The sequence below is a fragment of the Ixodes scapularis genome, unplaced genomic scaffold, assembly GCF_016920785.2.
Source record: "Ixodes scapularis isolate PalLabHiFi unplaced genomic scaffold, ASM1692078v2 PGA_scaffold0__279_contigs__length_252992795, whole genome shotgun sequence".
Taxonomy (NCBI): Eukaryota; Metazoa; Arthropoda; class Arachnida; order Ixodida; family Ixodidae; genus Ixodes; species Ixodes scapularis.
Window position 1 is genome coordinate 157,313,243 of NW_024609835.1, and position 19,496 is coordinate 157,332,738.

The 19,496-nt window shown below is 46.4% G+C and overlaps 1 protein-coding gene across 1 annotated transcript; it reads right to left on the minus strand.

Annotated features, from left to right (window-relative positions):
- Positions 1-929: 929 nt before the first annotated feature.
- LOC121835691 (putative ferric-chelate reductase 1) lies at positions 930-19,041 on the minus strand. The gene is made up of 4 exons (XM_042290142.1): positions 18,873-19,041; positions 17,852-18,066; positions 1,831-2,044; positions 930-1,046 (listed from the first exon to the last, which is right to left on the minus strand). The coding sequence occupies exons 2-4, from the start codon at positions 18,060-18,062 to the stop codon at positions 986-988; spliced, it is 486 nt and encodes a 161-aa protein (XP_042146076.1). The 5' UTR covers positions 18,063-18,066; positions 18,873-19,041; the 3' UTR covers positions 930-985.
- Positions 19,042-19,496: the final 455 nt, after the last annotated feature.

Sequence of the window (19,496 nt, forward strand, 5' to 3'; positions counted from 1 at the left end):
GGCACCCTCTGAAAAGGCTCAAGCAACACGCTTCGTGCTGCATTCCACCCGTTCCTACAATCCATCGTCCTGTGAGCACATGCAGAATTCTCTTCGGACATTCGCATCCGTGCATTGCGGACTGTTGTAGCTGTGAACAAGAAATGCCCATATTCGAGGGAAATAAACACCTTGCTTAAGGGATTCAATGTCTTGGAAGCTCTTTGTTAGCCCTTCTATAGAGTTCAGGCACACTACATGAAAGGGAAAAGATAACACCTAACAGAGTGTACTTTTAGCTTTGACGTAGGGCTTAATTAACACTTCTTATGGAGCTGAAGTTACCCTTTACAAGGGTGTTAAAATAACTCTTGGCATGAGAGTGTAGCCTTGACCACTCATTAGAGTTGTTCTATTTGCACCTAAGAGAGTAGCCACAACATTCGCTTCGAGGGTATGTACAACACCACCTGTAGGAGTCTATGCTACTCTTCAAAAGTGTTAATTTTACACCTCATTTCAAGGAGTAACCCTTACCCTAGAAAAGAGTAACACTAACTCTCAACAAGAGTAACTCCTTGTTACTCTCAAAAGTGTAAAGTCAACACCTCGTTTTGAAGAGTAATTGTAACTCTTGTCAAGAGTAACTCCTTGTTACTCTTAAAAGAGTAAAGTCAACACCTTCCTTCGAAGAGTAACCCTAACTCTCAAAAAGGGTGGATTCTGCGACAAACCATTTACACTCCAAAAAGTGTTAAGATGACGCCTTTTTTTTTAGAGTGTGGGCTTTCATAAAGAGCACGGCGAAGCCGATCTGCAGGCATCTCAGAGCACCAGCGACAGTTCTTCTCTGGCTGCATGCGTTCATTTCATGTGCTGCATGCTTGTAAACAATGTGGAGAAGATATAATTTTCACCCCCATTTCCGGTAATCTTTGCAGTCACGAGGATAAAAAGAAAGATTGGTGTTTATTCGTTGGTTATTCTGTACAAACGTTGGGCCGGGTTAAGCCAACGTGCTTGGAATGGCGTGGACGAAGTAATTTAGTTGTTTGACGACCGTGACCCTGAAACAGAAAGACAATAAATACAGTCTCCGTGTGTGGTGGCTAGTTCCATGGAATATGTGATAAACTAAAAGCACCAGCCGTCTTGACGCCAAAAACAATACGGCGTGCGTAGTGGCGGCCGCGTAATGGCGGTACGTTGCTTGATTATGTAACTTATTTTTTCGTTGGTTTTTCAAACCTCGGATAAAAGTTCGTTCTACCTTCGCGAATCGGAGCCTACAAGTGGAAAAAAAGATTTTGATCGCAAACACCAATCGCGCCACTAGTGAGCGCCGAAAAGTCTTTGTTATGTGAAAGACTTAGGTCGCAATTTATTGTCCGCGTTTGCCCATCCCCGGCCCCGCCCCTCCTGCAGAGGTGGTAACTTACCGGGTGCTTAGCGGGTGCTTTAAGTCGTCCTAAATTTGAAGGATTTTGTGGTTTTCGATGACGCTCAGCAAGTTTCTATTTTGAACTATATATTTATTTGCACTAATTAAAAAGGGAACTAGTAAATTATAGGCAAGTAGTTTATTAATTTTTGTGATTTCTGCAATTCCTAACGCTCGGCATGGCTGGGAGTTAGTTCCTAAAGAGTTTTATTTCTCTCAGGCATCCTAGGTTTACAAAATAGTGAAAGTTTTCGCAGGACCCGGTATCATTTGCTTTACTAAGGAACTACAGTATCATTCATTGGGTGTAAGCGAATGTAAAAATAGAAGCAAAAATGCGGGTGTCGAGTGAAATACCTGCGGCTGTGCTGATTTTCCAGCCAGTCCATGCTTATGTCAGGCGAACTTACTTGAAGTGGATCTTCCCGGACCTGTCCTCTGGAGCCAGCCACTGGACGACGACCCTCTTCTTCAGGTTCCTCCAGGTGTGCGTGATTCCAGCGCAGTGGCTGTATGCCCTCGAATCCGGTCCGGTGCCCCTGAAGGATCCCACGCCCTTCTCGTTCTCGTCGAAAGCCTTGATCAGGAACCCCTTGAAAGGAGAAACCTCCGAGGACAGCGTCACTGCGCACGGAATGTACTTAAGCCTCCATGTGGTACATCTTTGAATACATCCCAGATATGATACGGGCGTGCACAGTTCTCGTTGTAATGCAGAGTCCGCAGCAGCCAAAATATATGAACTCGTTATAACTTATTGTACAAAAAAAAAAAACCTTGATAGGGAGCACACGCATAGAAGGAGATAACGAGTTCGAAGTACGGGCGTAATAAAATGATTTTCTAATGGCGAAGTTAAACTGGTCGTTTTGGAGCACGCCGGGATCGACTTTTCTGGACAGCGCCTATTTCATGGGGCGGCCGGGATCGAGACGGACGTGTTCCATTCGTCGTTTTGGATCGGCTCCCACTCCTGATCTCGATGCGGATCCGAGAAGAGTGGCTCCGCCGATTTCGGGGGATTCAACCTGAAGCCAGCCTGGCCTGTCCTCAGCGCGCACACGTGACTTCTTTGCTCGCAGAGCATCTCGTCTCAGAAGAATTCCTCATGGCAGCTCGAGAATGCCGTCCTCTTTACTGCTGCTGCTGCTTGATGACAGTTCGTCGTCAAATTGCTCAACTCAAGTAGCTTCTCCAGCACCAGCGGGTCGAGTATAAACGACGAAAAGGATTGCTTCTGTGTCCAGCATGAATTCGACTTCCTCCTCGAACCTCCGCAGAAGGAGCCGAAAATCAAGACGAACTATAACATCGTTTACAAGTATTCTGAAGATGCAAGTGGGGTACGTCGATGCTCATCGCTTGAGGACACACATATTTATCGTGATTAACCTTGCTCGCGCGCTGAACACCTGTTGTTAGCGTCGCGATTGAGAAAACATGTGTTTCGAGATTATGGACCGCGGGAACGGGATTCCCGGGAAGGTAAATGGCGGGAAGGCATGCACCGATCCAGGAGAAGTAGTCATGTTCCACATGGTATCCGGAGGCGGAGCGACTCTGTTCGGATAGCTTGCTCCATCTCGGATCTGGTCTACTGATCCCGGCGCGCCCGAAAACGACCAGTGGAATTTGCCGCTAGATCCTCTCAGCTTCTTTCCGCGTCTCTCGAAACTTGTTGGCACGACACATACCGCTTTTTTATTATAACTGTAATTTATTCATTGTGGAAAACGTGTTCCTTTATGATATGGTTACAGTCTTGAACAGAAATTGGGACATTTAGGGTGTCTTTGTAAATTCCAACGATTTCATTTGCCTTGTAGCATATGGTTTATTGCTCATGGAAATTTTTAAGGTCATTTACATTATTTAATAATGTCAGAATTCAAGGTTTCACTCATTTCAATAAATATATATCAAACAGCTGAGCTCTCAAGGGTAATCACTGTGGGATACTCTGTCCATGCTATGAACTGCCAAAGCGAGAAATATGATATATCAAACAACAGCTGAGCTCTCAAAGGTAATCACTTTGGGATACTCTGCCCATGCTATGAACTGCCAAAGCGCGAAACATGAAGTGTAGCATGACCACATAAAAAAGTATTGCGGATTAAGATAAAATATCCAAGAGCTCAAAGTACACTAATAAAGAGGGCGTTACCATAACCCCCTTGCTTGTATGTCGTATATATAGCTCTTTTTCGTTGAATGTTCGGTCTTCTGGATTCCAAATTACTGTCTTGTTCCCCAGATTCACTCTAGTTAACTAAAACAATTTCTGTCTCGTTTGCAACCGAAACCGAAACTTCGTTTTTTCTAGTTTTTCCGCAGTTTTCCCCGCATTCCACACGTGACGTCACCGGTTGGAAGAGAGGCGCGCAGCCGACACTCTGACACATTATCGCGCCCGCCTTTTTCGCGTATAACAGTGATAAAACAGGGGCTTGTGCTATTCGAAGCTGCTGATAATATCGATTTGCAGAAAATATTACCTTAGTCTACGTGCTAAATTATTAAAAAAAAAACAAAAAAAAAAAACGAGAGCCATTGTGATTTTGAGCAAAATGTATTTGCAACTCGGTATACACTCAAGCCGTGTTCGCTGGTTTCGGGAAATCGCTGGCCGGAATCCGTTCTTCTTCTATTAGAAGCAAGTAATTACGCTTGCAGAAAAGGGTCGAGGAGCCACGCCATGAAGCTTTTTTTTACAAATTACCCAAGCACCACGAGGAATGCTCGGAATGTAGGTACATGTACCCCACACGCTCGTCTTACCTAGAAAAGCGTGCCACTTGTTTTAAGTTTTTTCTTGGGGAAGTTATTGTTGCAGAAGACAGTCCGTCTCACACTTCTTGTAGCGTGCACATTCTCTTTGGTGCTTGGATAATTCAGCAAAGGATCTACAGAGCACTCCAGAACAGTGCTTCTTGTCGGTGCCATTTTCAGCGTTCGTGCGTGTGGCGCGTAATTTCATTGCCTTCGAAAGCACGAACATGGCTGTACCGAGCTGTGACCTAACACATGTAGACTTTGATTTTCGGAAACATTGAAATGTATGGTCTAGAATGAACCGCACTCTCGTAGGCCTGAAGGCAGGTTACTATCATAAACACCGTGCTAAAAAAAATCTGGGCGACAGCTAAGCTAAACATCAAGGTGCAATAAAAGGCGTATAAAATGCACAAATGAAATAGTCATTTCAAATAAAGAATATTTTCTTAACGATGCGAAAGTGCGTAGAACGCAGAGAGATCGCAAACTCATCCACAAATGCACAGGGGGGAGAGGCTAATTTTTTTCATACTTCCTTCAGTAATAGCTTAGAGAACAATGTTCAACTCTATATAACATTTCTCTGCTATAGAACACAAAAGAGAAGCTTTCACCACCTCTTCTGCAGGAGAAAATTGCATTCCAACCATTTGACAAACAGACCAGGCCACGGATCTGTCGTATATTAACGGAGCTCAACACCTGCTCCCTAAACCTCTGTAATACCAGACACGAATATCAGTGTGTCGAAAGTCATGTCTAAACTAAGAACTTCTTTTAGGTGTTTCACTTCTCGCTCTCAACAGATCGGCCGTATGATTGGAACTCCGAGAGTAGCCCAAGCTGGATTCAATGTCTAAAACTGCGAAAGCGTATATATAAAAAAAGTACTCAGGCAGTTGTGAGATACAAATGGGAATGAGCCAAATGTCGACTAGACTGAGATGGCGAAAATTTTTTCTTTATAATATTAGCGCTTCTCTTTGGGCGAATTTAGTTGTCATACTAAAGTGGGTAATTAGGCTAGTTTGTTCATAGTAAAAAAAAATATACAGGAAGATGCATTTGTGGATTCTTCGGGTATGCGTTAGCACGGCCATTGGAAACGCCAGACACGCTCCACTTTGAGAAACGCTAACGCTGACCTCTTCAGAATTTTTCTTTTGGCTTTCTCTTGGTTCCATTACTGGTTCAGTGTTAGCGTTTCCCAAAGGGGTACATGTGTGGCGTTTCCCAAGGGTAATACAAACTGATTCCCAAAGAATGCACCAATAAATCTTGCTGTAATCACTCTCCCCTTCCCCCCCCCCCCCCCCCCCCTCCCGTTTTGTACTCTGCCTGTCAGAGCACGTGAACGCCGTTGGATACGGTCGTCCATATCACTTGTGTAAAGAACCACATCCATCCCACTCGCTGAAAGAACCGCATCCATATCACTCCTGGAGTGATCCGCATCTATCGTTTTAACTACACATTCCAGTTCACACACTGCTACTACGAAAACCCAGAGGAAAGAAAACCGGCGACGGCAGAGTGGCAACTGAGTACGCCACTGACCTCTATTGTAGTAGGCTGGATCGCGGACCGCAGCCTCGGCAGCTGGGGCCGAGTGTCGCCACTGGCGGCCATTGATTGACACCAGCCAATGCATGGGACAAAATAGAAAAAACAAGAAAAAGTGCCGTTTTCCCCCGTTTCTAAGCTGTGGTCGGCACTGAAACTTTTTGGATGCTTTTCAATAAGCCCGTCAAATAGCTGGCGTACAAACATTAAAACCAACAGCCCTCGCGATTCTTATAAATAAATATTTTGTGGTCGAGAGTGACTCCGCTGGAGAACAACTTAATGAGGCGAGTTACCTAGAGTTAGTGCGGAGTCGGTGGCGGTTTCGTTGAGTTGGGTTTAGCAGACGACAAGCTTGAAGGCTTTGCTACGCGGAATTCGCTCACTCTCGGAAAGCCGTTGTCGAGATGGAACTTCTTCGTCATTCATCAACATTTGGGCTTCCCTGAGGATGGTCTCATTGACGGCAAGTTCCTTTGTTTACTCCACTACGAGAGCAAGCTTGCCAGCTCAGCCGTAGGTGCTCCGGTACGTTTGAGTTTTTTATTCGGCGACCCAACGTTTGACGAATACCGATTCGATCTCCCAACACCCAACATAAGGATCGCAGCGTACCATAAAATACTCGCCTCCGCGCACAGCGTACGCGCTTCAATATTCTTACTTCTGTGCGTTTCTCCCATAGACTTGCGTGTATTGCCTGGGGTCAAGCAATGGCCGCCGGTGGCGACACTAACGGGCTCCCGATCCGCGATCCAGCCTACTAAAATAGAGATCAGTGGAGTACGCCCTCATTCAACCACGGCGCAGCGCACCACCTCCTACATAATAACAAAGCCGGGGTGCTGAATGAGGGGGTGTCGAGAAGGCCAAAGATGGGCACAGATTGGATACGACGGTTGCGTCACCGTTCGGCTCAAACTTGACTCGAAGCCAAGCGCTGACGCAGCACTCTTTTCGAATCTGTGTCTAGCGTTTGCCTTTTCTGTTGAAGCCATCTCATTCAGCACTACGGCTTTGTTATCTAGGAGGTGTTGCGTGGCGCAGCTTCCCCTCTGGCTCCGCACCGCGAGTCCGATCCCCAGAACCCCCAACGCGGCGAGGGTAAAAAAGAGAGGGAGAGGAGGACACTCTAGCAAGGATAGACACCCTAGCAACGGCTCACGGCGGATGGCTTGCTCGTGGAGAGAGACGCTGCCGCCGTCAACATGGGCAGCGTTTTCAACGAGTTTGCCCTGCGGTAGCGTAGCTCTCTGGTAAGGTGCTTGTCATATAAGCAGCGGACCCCCGGTTCGACCCACAGTGTGGGCTTACTTTTTTTTTCTCGATCTTTTTTTTTTTTTTTTTGAAACATTTGGCGATATTTACGACATTTCTTATTTACAACTAACACACACACACAAAAAAAAACGAATGTTGACGAAATTTTGTTGAACTAAATGGCGTGGGGCTCCTTTTCCATTTAGGTGTATGGGCGACAGGGGGGCTAGGTTGCCAGCTGGACGCCGCGAAGCGGCTTTTACGGGGGGTGCCAACTGGGTTAATGAACAGCCGCAGACTGTCGCCACGAAGAGGCGTGAACGCAGGGGGGGGGGGGGGGGGGGGGCGGGTTAACACGCTGTCCAGTGATACACCCGCAGTCCGAATCCAAAATCCAAGTTCTCGCGCGTTACCGAGCACTCAATCCAGCGTGAGCGCCGTTGCTATAGGGTGTCCTCGTGTCCCTCTTTTTTTCCCTCGCCGCGTTGGGTGTCCAAGCGATCGGATATACGCCTCCGCGCCAGCTGTGAGCGTGACTTCGCCGAAAACGGAAGGGCTCGTTTTGAACCAAACCCCGCAATGTCTGTCAGTTTGTCAGCGCCGGGGAGAGAGGGAAAGATTGACGCGTGCTCATGTCAGCGCTTCCGACGAATGGGAGCGTCGCACGCGATAGCTGACAAACGAAAGTCATCTCTGGCGTTTTCGTCCAAACGAAGGTTCCAACGCTCCCGCATTGAAAAAAAAGAAGAAAAAAAAAAAGAAAACCATAAAAGCGCTGAAAACGACCAGGACGAAGATGTAAGTCAACACAAAGCGCACTCGCGACTGTTAATTATCCCCCAAAAAACATACATAATATAGGCCCATGGGACGTGCCTAATTTTTATTCGGCACCGAGAAAACTACGGCGCCGGCGGGACGAGAAAATCCGGAATTGGCCACGGGCTGTGACATCATGACGTCACAGCCACATGACCTCACGCGGAAATTTCTAACAACCCACAGCGCTCAAGTGAAACGTGACGCCACGCGGGGAATGAAAGTGATTAAATCATGACATGTAATCCGAATTAAAAACCGCCGCATGTCTCGGATGATTTCACTTGATAAAACAATTCCCTTGCCTTGGAGAAGAAAATCGAAGAATTTTAGGCGGAAGCGAGACTCGAATCCACGACCCTTCGGCTGCGAGCCAGACACGCTACCGACTAGCCCACGCAGACACTTTTTTTTTCTTTATTGCCATACTGTGACGAGCATGCATAAAACCGAGCACCAAATCGTCGTGATTACACATTCACTTAATCGAATAAAATGCATGAGTGGTCACTGGCCACGTTTATGGGTCTAAAACGCCGCCTGTCTGACTTCCACCAGGCGGTGCAAAGAGCTAAAATTTTCTAATCTTTGTCAGCCTCTCAAATACGGGCAACCATTCCAAGTCCCGGCACACTTTCTGGCACACGAAAAATACCAAGTGGACATTTTCGATGAATTAGAGGCGTACCGGGCGGACATCTAGATCCCCATGGCGAACTGCCATGCGACACTTCCATATGGCGTGTACCGTGCAACCGAGCTTTCGGTTGCACGTCAGAAGATCCCCAGATGGTCCAAACGAATCCTCAGTCCTCCGCTGGGGCGTGCCAGATGCCCGTCGTTGGTTTGGCAAGTAAAACCCCCAAATTGGTCATATGGCGTGTAGACCGAGCAACATGACGAGGTCGTAGGGGAAGACATTGTTCTCCATTGACAAGAACCGAATTCCACGGGCCGTAAGCGGCAGGTCTTTCTTGAGCGTGCGTTGGAGGACGTCCGAAAACCGGATAGCGTCCCAACAGTCGAGGAACGCGTGTTCCACAGTCTCCGGTATCTTGCATAGACAGCAGTTCTCACCCCAAGGCACCGACATGCGTTTTCCGATCAACCAGGCTTTAACGGGCAAGGTGTCGGTGTGTAGTTAAATAAAAAAGGTCTTTACCGACCCAAGTACTAGCATTTGTTTTACGCGGCACAGCACGTCCCGGTCTGCGCTATCCTGATACATTGAACGGTACAGTGGGATAGGAAATAAACAATCAAGAAGATCTCGTGACAGTCACTTCCGTGTCACCGTACACAAGTACTCCATTGAAAAGCGTACACAAAGAAATCGATACACAGACAACCTCCTCGTGATATCCAGGGACTCTGCCTTCGTAAGTGTCACAGGAAGAAACAATGAACTCCGGCAAGTCGTTAACCAATCTTACTTGGATGACTGTGCGAAAAAAAGGTCAACGTGGTACCGCATAAAAAGGAATCCTGACACTAGCTCTCTTAGAAATAGATGGGCCAAGCTGAGGCCCCCTGACCTTAAGCCACGAAAGAGATTATCACGGTTAGTCCGTTCCCACGTTGAATTCCATATAAATACATCAAGAACCCGGTGCATACGCTAAGGATGGTCGCGAGAACAGTGTAACACCTGTAACAGGTACCACAGTTTTGCCACAGGGCACAGATTACACACCGTGGCTCTCACAAAAATGGAAAGATCATGCCTCTCCCCCCCTTCCAATTCGTCACCTTGACCCTAATCTTCTCGGTTTCGCCAAAGTTCGCTGTTTTGGTGATAATTATTTATAGGCACTCCCAACTACACCCCAGGCTCGCTAGACCACTGAACAGTTTTGAACACCCGCGGAACCGCGTCCCAGTGGTTATGCCAAATCCCTAACGATATCGCTCAGTTTACAGCGCATGCGGATTGGTGACAGTACTTCCTTGTCAGATGGACCGCCGCCATGACGCTCTCACGGTCACTACAAAAAATAACGACGTCGTCCACGTATGGCAAAATTTTAACTTCACACGGCTTTAAAAAAAAACACAAATATTCTGACTCTTTATAACACTTCGGCAGAAGGGTTCCAGAAAAATGGCGAACAATAATGGAGAAAGCAGACATCCTTGCCGCAGAGATGACAATACTGAGATACGGCGGGTGATATGCTTGTTAACTACAAGGCTGGTCAAGCAGTTTCTATACGCCATTTCTATGCCCTCAAATATAACAGTTCCCACTCCGACGTGATACAATATGGTAAAAGCAATGTCATGTGACACCCGATCAAACGCCTTCTCAAGATCAATTTGAAGCAATGCGACCTTCCGGTAATTGGCGTCGCACAGCTCCAGCACACTCCGGGCAATGTCTATATTATTTATTATTGTACGTCTCTTGATCCCACGGGTTTGATGTTCCCCCACTCTTTCAGTAATCACCCTTTGAATCCTCTCAGTAAGAAGTTTCATTAAGACCTTATAGTAAACATTTGCCAGTGTTATTTGTCGATAATTTGTCACATCACGCAGCTTCATCGGATCGTTATTCTTAGGGATTATGACTGTATGTGTGTACGTGACCGAAGGTGGGAGGATTTTACATTCATAACACTTGCGATAGACTTCTAATAATACACTGGCAACGTCGTTCCTAACCTTGTTGAAAAAAGCGGCACTCAGACGGAAAGAGAAAAAAGCGGTCCCGGCGACTTTCCGGTTTAGAGTTCCTCGATGGCTTTTTCAACTTCCGTAAGACTTATCGGTTCTTCTATGCTTTCCCGTATCTCGCTGCTAATCTTCGGTAAAGACAACAAACATTCGACTTCAAAACCGACTTCTTTTGGGGCTCTATGATTCAACAAGCACTCATAGTATTCGACAAAAGCCCGCTCGGTCCTCTCAGGGTCGTTAGTAGTGTTCCCTTGACAATCTATATCAGCGATTTCGCTGGCACGGGCGTGCCTCTTTTCCGTCGCTAACGCTTGTTTTTGTTGGCATTTCGCCCGCGAGAAACTTTGCCGCTCGTGCTTGTAATATTGTACCTTTATATTGCTAGGAACCTTTGACCTGTAGTTTGTTCTTTATGTTAATTATGGGTCCTCAATAAATGATCCGGGAGATTTGCACTCTTCAAGTGCCAGCAATTGCAGAGTCTCCCGCAGTTGCTTTGCTTCTCTAGCTCTATCGTGCTTCAACACACCCGACCTTTCGATTGCATCCATTTTAATTCCCTGTTTTAAAAGGTTTCCATTCAGCGCATATCATCTTGCGTTCAGCTTTCTTTGAAGCATGTTGTTGAACGCCTCATCCTCAAGAAGTTTTGTGTTCATTTTCCAACTTTCCCATTTAAGTCAGGGACGTTCTTTCTTCTTAGCTCCCAACCCGAACGTCACCAAGCAATCATCACTAAAGCAGACGTGATCAACGCGGTAGGCTTCGCACGCCAGGAGAAGCTCGACAGAGACGTACGCCCTGTCTAGCCTCGCGTGGCTGTTTCCTTGAAAATAGGTGAACTTCACACCCTTCTCGCCTGTCCCGCAGTGCACCACCTCAACCAAGTCATGCTCACTTAAGATCTCATTCCCAGTGGCGTCACAAGGGGGGGGGGGGGGGGGGGGCGGACCGGCCCGGGTGCGGCGCTCAGGGGGGTATCGCGGCGGGCCACGCGATAGGGGAGGGGGGTGTCGCGGCGGGCTACCGCCCCGGGTGCCGCTGACCCTCGTGACGCCAGCGCTCATTCCATACCCGCCGCTGCTGTCCCTCCATCGACTAGGTACCGCCCTATTTTCAGACGCACATATGCAGTCAAAGTCTCCCATCACGACGAACAGCCTTTCACACTTTAAATGTTCAGAGATCTCTTCGAAAAAACACCCGCCGCTTAGCTTCGGAGTTTGGGGCATAAATGTACATGACGCGATATTTTTGATTCAGCAAGCAAAAGTCGCAGTAGATGAACCTCCCGTCCTTTGGCGAGACTACCTCCTCGACCGTAATTCCAATAGAATTTTTCAGAAACAAACAGGCGCCCCCCGACCTCCCAACCGCACGACTCACGCATACATCGTATCGTGAGTCAAACTGCCCTACCATGCGAGCCGTCTGCTCCTCACCCTCAATTTTTGTTTTTTGAATGGCGACTACGCCCAAGTCATTTTCTAGGAAGACGCGTCTAAACTGACATTGCCTCCGTCTTGCTGACAACCCTCTCACATTTAGGGTACCGAAACGCAGTCCGACCGCAGGAAGTACCCTACGTTTCAGCGCAAACAGGAGCTTATGGTCTTGGTCTACCAATCAAGCGGGCTCTACTCGGGAAAGACAAAAGGACCTTACACCTTACTGCGACAGCCGGTCACCGCGGGTCCTCGACGGCGACCGACTCCGCGCTTCGTAGTGTCCCTTCTTCTCGACTACATTCCACTGGCGGTCTAGGCGTCTAAGTGCCAGTTCGCCCTTGATTGTTGTCACGTCGTCTAATCTTCTATTTTCAACGATTACGTCCCAGGACATGTCGTTGTTCATGGCGCTGTCCTGTGTCTCCTCGTTGGTCTTGCCCCGAGCGTCTTGCTTTGTCGCCGCATTCGCCGTCGTTTCTGCCCCGGGAGGAGTTCGCCGTCTCTCGCTGCAGTAGGCGACTTCGCATCAGTCCAGGTTGCCGCGGGTAGATTCCCGGTGAACTCTGCACCTGCTGTAATTCCTTCTTTCACCCCCTTCTTTCTCTTGGTTTCCTTGCTAGGTCCAGAGGCTTCCACGGAAGACGCACTTGCCTTCGGTACCGGGGTTGGCGCTGCAGGCTTCGAAGGTGTCGCCGCCTGCTCCGCTTCATCCTCATCCATCACGAGTTAGTTTGTCTCGTCTACTGCACCACGATTCCCAGCAGCACGGGCATACGACTGGATACAGTCTTGTCATTCGTGACCGTAGCCACGGCACTTGCTGCAGCGAGGCACCCTGAAGTCTCGCCGAATGTGGCCGGTTCTGCGACTTCGCAGGCACAGCGGCGCACGGCCCGGAACGACGACAAGACAGCCCCACCGTAGACGCGTAGCTTATGCGGTAGGCGGTCCAGAGTCATCCCCCTTTCAGCAGCAGACGGGCCATCCTGGTTGTTGATTTGACGTCTTCGAACCCTTCAATACGCCACTTTTCATTGGTTATGTCTCTCTCCGTGCCGAAGTCCTCCAGTTTTTTCTTGAGGGCTTCGTTTGGCGTGTCGAACGGCACCCAGTGGAGCTTGAGACAAACTTCACGTTGGTCCTGGTCTATGGGCACGCACCATCCACCTTTCACCTGGAACTTGCCGGGCTTCATCACAGTCTTTTTCGATGCTCGTCTTAAGTCGGACGTCCAAACGTGTCCCATTTGAAACACCCCCATGCCAGCTACGTCTTTCAACACACCAAGTTCCTTCAAGGGTTCTCTGAAATCTTTGAAGCGTTAGGGCCTCGCACCGATGTCAGCGTGTAAAAAGATAGCGTCGGCAGCATAAAGCGTTAACCCTCTGGTAGATTGAGGACACTATCACCACGGCACGGCATTGCCGCTTTATGAGCTCCAACGGACCACATGATTCCACGTCCGTTCGCCTCGGCAGACGAAAGGAGAATCCCACTAGCCCACGCAGACACGCTTACACGGCTTGGAAACGAGCGCAGATTTATATGCTTAGCAATCGCGTTGCACCTATAATCGTTTTCCTGTATTTTTTTTTTAAACTGCGGGACACAGTGGGCAGGTACGGAATAACAGTGGGTCTTACAATGGGCCTCTCACGGGCGGGTTTTCTTGTGCATCTTAACTTTTTCATCAAACGTTCTGATACTTCGTTAAACACCCATGTGGGAGTCCCGAATCTTGCAGCCCAACATTCTGTAGCGCAAGGTTATCCTGGAGAGGATGTCTGCAGGATTATTTGAAAGTGGCCTCCAAGAACGTGTTGGCAGTGCCTCTTTTAATTAGTTTTGTGTGAGCCGACTCAAATGGTAGAATGCCCTTTTTAGATATCGTCTGGCAAGCCCAAGAGATGTGATCTACAAGCAGCGTAAGTGAAACGTCCAATAACTGTAGCTTCCCTTCAGTGAGTGTTTCATGTGTCAATTCCAGGACACTCGCGCATGCGCCAAAGACTTGCATCATTTCAGGCACAATATCCTTTAAAGGATTCTTAGTTGCTCCACCCAAAAGAAGAAAGCATCTACGTATCTAAAATCTTAGTCTTGCTGTCGGCTCCCAGCTTCTCGGGCGCAGCATAGATAGATTTTTAGAACTTCGAACTTTTTATCTTACGCACACGTGTGTTTTCTTTAAAGTTAATGAGGCATAAAAAGATTCAGGTAAAGGAGTAGAGTTCGTAAATGAGGCATCAATCACCCTACCAGGAAAGAGTGGAACTGACACGAGTGGCTTCCGTGGCTTCGTCAGTAGCGCGTCTGGCTAGCAAACGAAGGTTCGTGGTTCCGTACCCTGTTTAAAAGTCTTCAAATTTTCATTTCAAGCAAATGAGTTACTTTATAAAAGTAAATTATTTGATACTGAGGTGACCCTTGAATCGTTTTACGCGTCATGTTTTAATCACTTTAATTACACGTGACGTCACGTTTCCCGTGAGCGTGTGTTTGAAATTCCCGCTCGAGGTCATGTCGCTGTAACATCATGACCCTATCGACAAATCAAGATTTTCGTGTCACGCCACCGCAGCCGGCTTTTCTGTGACGCAAGCTCCTTAATGATATCGCGTAAAAATAGCACGATTAAATCAAGCATGATTTGTATCGACATGCTGATGACTAAACAAGGTGATGGGCCTATAGTATAGTTATTATCTCCCAGGGTTGGGCAGCATCGCGATGCAAATATATCGCGATAGTATTTCAGAAATACATTTCATATCTGTATTTCTCTATCACGATACATTTTTTCACCAGTACCTGTATTCCTGAATCGGAATACATTTTGAATCTTCCTTTGTATCGCAATACAATCAGAATGAAATGTAAGTACCCCCCCCCCCCCCCCATCAAAAAAAAAAAAAAATCGAACGCATTTTTTTTTTGAGGGCACCAGGTTTAAGGAGGTGCTGTGGAATTGTTACCATGCTGACCAAGGTTTCTTCCGATTCTCCAAACTATTTTCCTATCCGTCCTCTTCTCCCTTCTGAGAAGTGTTGCGTAGTCGGGGACTCGAACTAGGTGACATTTCCGCAGTGAAGTCAGAGCATCTTCTGCCGCATGCCTTTTGGCAGGAATTTCTTGAGTTATTTGCTGGCATCCAACGCCCGCCGATAACCATCTCTCTTGCCTTAGCGTACACAGTACACCCAGTTGGCAAAGCTGAGTCACAGTCCGTTGCAGCAAGAGCCTGGCGGTGGTTGACTTGAAATAGTAGAATAACTCACGCAGTGAAGTTCAACACATATTCGAATGCGCCTGCGGCTGCGCCCGTAATATTGCACGGCTCAAGAATACCTAATCAGCCGACGAGAGAGTAAGCCGCTGCTCTGGTGATTCGAAGCCCAGGAAGGAGGTCACACGCGGCCTCGCTGTGCCGACCCAGACTTCGTACACCTGCGACACGTCTCAAGCTCGCTGTTTCTCAGAGAGCTCGTACCTGTGCCGGCAATATCAGGTCGCAACCCACGAGGTCTCTATTTCGAGTACGCAAGACAAAACTTGGGGACTGCGATCCATGCTTCGTTGGCAGAGGGTCGATAGGAAAGACCACAATAGGGATGCCACGGTATCGTTTTTTCAACCGTAAGAGAAGATAAGACAGGTGTTCCAGGATGCTTCAGGTAGTCCGCTATTCTCGAAAAATCCAAATGACACTGCCTGCTTGATCTTCAACGAGGTAACCTATAACGAAAGTACGTATTGTCCTTTCATACAGCAGCCTGCTAAAGTTTCATGTTCAAGGCCACACCTACAGATAAAGAGCGCCAGTTCATTCTACCGTGACGTAATGTGATAAATGTTGACAGGGGCGTCCTTATTGGATAGGGGCGTGGTGATTTAGGATGACATATAATTTATTTAGAGGTCGAAGTCTTTTCGCATCTCTCATCAGACAGACAGGATGTCAGAGAAGGGACCGCGGTCAGTCCTTGATGGAACGTTTTTTTGAACCAATTGAAGACTCCTCGTCGTCCGAAATCACTACCTTCAAAGGCAAAGTGCCAAGCCTACGGTAAAGTAATTTCAAGATCAAAAACTTCAACATCCAACTTCAAGCTTCATCTCATTTGGCGTCCCAAACAAATTTTAAAAATGTATTGCACTATCAGTATTTCTGTATTTGTATTTCTGCCCTCCCTAAAGTGTGTTCCTGTATTTCTATTTGCAAATACTTTTTGCCTCTTCTTAAAATGTTTTTCTAATACGTATCGCGATACATTTTTACAGATATATCTCAAAATCAGCATTTTAGCTACTAATTTAATGTATTTCAGTGTTGGTATTTTCAAATACATTTTTGAGTATTTCTGCCCAACCTTGTTCTCTAATAATAACACACAGTTGCGAGTGCGCCTTGTGTTATCTTACTTCATCTTTGTTGTTTGTGGCTCTTTTATACGTTTTAAAGTAGTGGTCACAGGCCGGCTTGAGTCTACGATTGCAACTCTTGAAGCTGTTACAATTGCAGAAGGATATCCATCCCTTAGCACGCGGTTGTAAAGTGTTCGGAGAATAAGCGAGACTGTGTCATGCGACACAGCACACAGTTCGCGCAAAAGCACGTTGACGTGGCTGGCCTCCAGTGCTGCCAGAGCGGGCATGGCTTTTCTCTCATGAAAGCAAAGTAAAAAACACGCTTTTTACGGCATTGATTGTACAAAAAATACCGCAAGTACAGATTGCTACCGATTTGCAAAGGAACTTCTAACCTTGAAGTTGCGAAAAACTAATCTCGATCGCGAAAACAATATTCTCGAGCTACCCGAAAAGCGGCTTCGCGGCTGCCGGGGTCGCTCGTCCGTTTTGCCGCCGGTGACGTACACAGGTAAGGAAAAGTAGAAATTTTTCATTGTTGCCAGAGGAGAGACGCTTCCAGGAACCCTTGCAATCGGCATAATCTTAAATATCAATAACTGAACAGAAGTATTTTTCTTTTTTTAATAAAATAGTTTGCCCATCAGCTGAGAGAGGGCTATTGATGCGATCTGCCGATTTCCAGCCAAATCGAAGACAATAAAAAGAAACTCGGCTGAGTTTTCCTTTAATGATAAAAAAGAGTTTAAACACATTTCGTGATTTTTTGACGCCATGTTGAGGGAGATGTCTTTCTTAGCCTGGAAGTAAATTCACGTCTATGACTCTCTTTCCGCTGGCCATGCACGATGCAATGAACTAGTTTCTACTTCCAGTGGTTGCAATTCTTGTCGCAGGGGGCGTGGTACAATTTGTGATTCCTCCGACCCTCAAACTGTCGTCCATGCGGTTGCTCGATCCGCAACGAACGAGGCAGTGACTGTTGGAAGTCAGTTACTTGTTAAACTTTGGAGAGCGTAATATTATTAAACTAATTTTCAGCTTAATTCTTGAGGAGTTTAGTAGTACAAACGTGCATTAGAGTTAAGCCGTTGGATATTCCCTCGCTTTAATTTGCTGCTGGTGAGGTCCGTCATTGGCTAAAAGTGAGTCATTTGTTAAAATAATAGCGTTTGCTGACCTGTGGATTGCATGTACACTGGAGACTGACAGTCTACTTTCTTTCTTAAAAACAAAACAAAAACAAAACATAACAAAAACAGAATGTGTTGGTAGCAGCAGCAGGTAGTACGGGCGCCAAATATATTCTCTTAGCACGTGTAAAATTAATTTATTCAAAGGAGTAAAACGCAATATTCTTTAGTGCTACACAGAAATCCCAGCGGATATTTGAGAGCGAAGTATTTATTCAGCGGCAAAAATTTATTTGGTAGTCCCTACCAAAATCAAAACGCGTCTTCTCTTATCTAAACAAAAATAAAATATTTATCCAGAAATTAAATTTGTGAACGCGCACCTGTGATGACATCGCCCGGCCTGTAGTCCTCTTTGTCTTGGACGAGATGGTAGCGCTCGTTGCGGTGCTCAACGGCGTTCACGGCAATGGGTCCATGGGACGGTAGCAGGTCTTCGCAGGCCTCGTCGTCAGCTCCACCAGGATGTCCCGTGCAGATTCCAGCAGACAGAAAGACCAAGACAAGTGACGTTGCTACCTTCAGTGTCATCATGTTTCTGAAGGGCAAGAGAAACGCTTTCATCGGAAGACGAGAAAATACAAAGTGGGTTCAAACCCTGCTAATGATATTAATGTTCCTTCAGATATTACAGGTAAGGTAGTAATTTGTACAGCGTGAACTTGAGGTCATAGAATTAAATTAAACGTTGTTTAGCGCGAGACAGCTAGCGCGAACAAGCAGTTACCCCGTTCTAAGGTTTTTCTCGAAATCTAAGGGCTCGAATTACATCATTACACTGTGATTGACGTAGATTGGAAGGTGACATATTGCTGCATTTGGCAATGTGCACATGTCATCTCCTCTTGTCCTGACTACGCAACAGCTCCGGATCTCTATGTGTGCTGCTGGCTCACGCTAACGTCACCTTGCATGTTGAAGATGGAACATACTATATGAAGTGTGGCGTATAAGACTACTGATTTTTGAAAACTGATAGCCTTGATTTTACATCTAATTTATATAACCAAACTCCAGAAGAACACATGCTCCCTTGGTGTTTGCAGTTAACTTCGGATGCTTTTTATTTCCGCAACGGACTCCTTTCCTTAGATGAGACAAAAGAAATGTAGCGCACTATATTTCTTTTATCTTTTCCTAACCCTAGGAGCCGAAGCAAGACGCAGAACGAGCCAATCACGGCCCTTCAGAGTGTCACGTGATGGCTGAACGGTTGAGATCTAGTCTCGGCATAAGTTTGAAGTTACGCATTTGAGGAAGTGGATCGTTCAGAAATACTTCTATCTTAGGACTCCAGTCAGGTGAATTAAATATGTATTAAGCTGCCTCTAAAGGTGCACTTACCTGTCTGCAAAGGATGGGTGACAACGAAGTAGATCGAATGCCGAGTTGCTGCGTGGCCTAGAATTTCAGACGCCTCTAGCTCTTAAATAGTTTGTGAACCCTTTTATCATTGACTGCGGGACGATCTATCGTAGATAATGTACATTTTATGTGCCAAGACCGCTTGAGCATAGATTCAAGTAAGACGATCCATTGCTTTCATAATCAAGCACTCCTAATCTGAGATAATCTGAAGAGTTTAGTGACTCATATATCAGAAAAGGCGACGACCAGTCCGACATCAGGTCAAAGTGGACGCAAAATGTTAAGGACTCCTTATAATATAATGATTCAACACTTTTTTTTGTTTTAGTTCAATCGACTACTTACGTTTGTCATTGTGAATATAATTTAAATTTTTTTGTTCGTTCTGAGGACTGCGAACAACATAAAAAAACATGTTCGAATCCTTAGACAGTGTGGAATTGTTGCTTTCTATAAATTGAAATACCAAAGGTAGTCAGATTCGTTCTTCTAAGCTTACATTTTTTTTTTGCCATTCTCTAAATTTTTAACATCAGTTAGACCTAAAAAAATGTAAGGACATGATGTGGCAAGTGGGAAATGTTTCTAAATATTAATAAA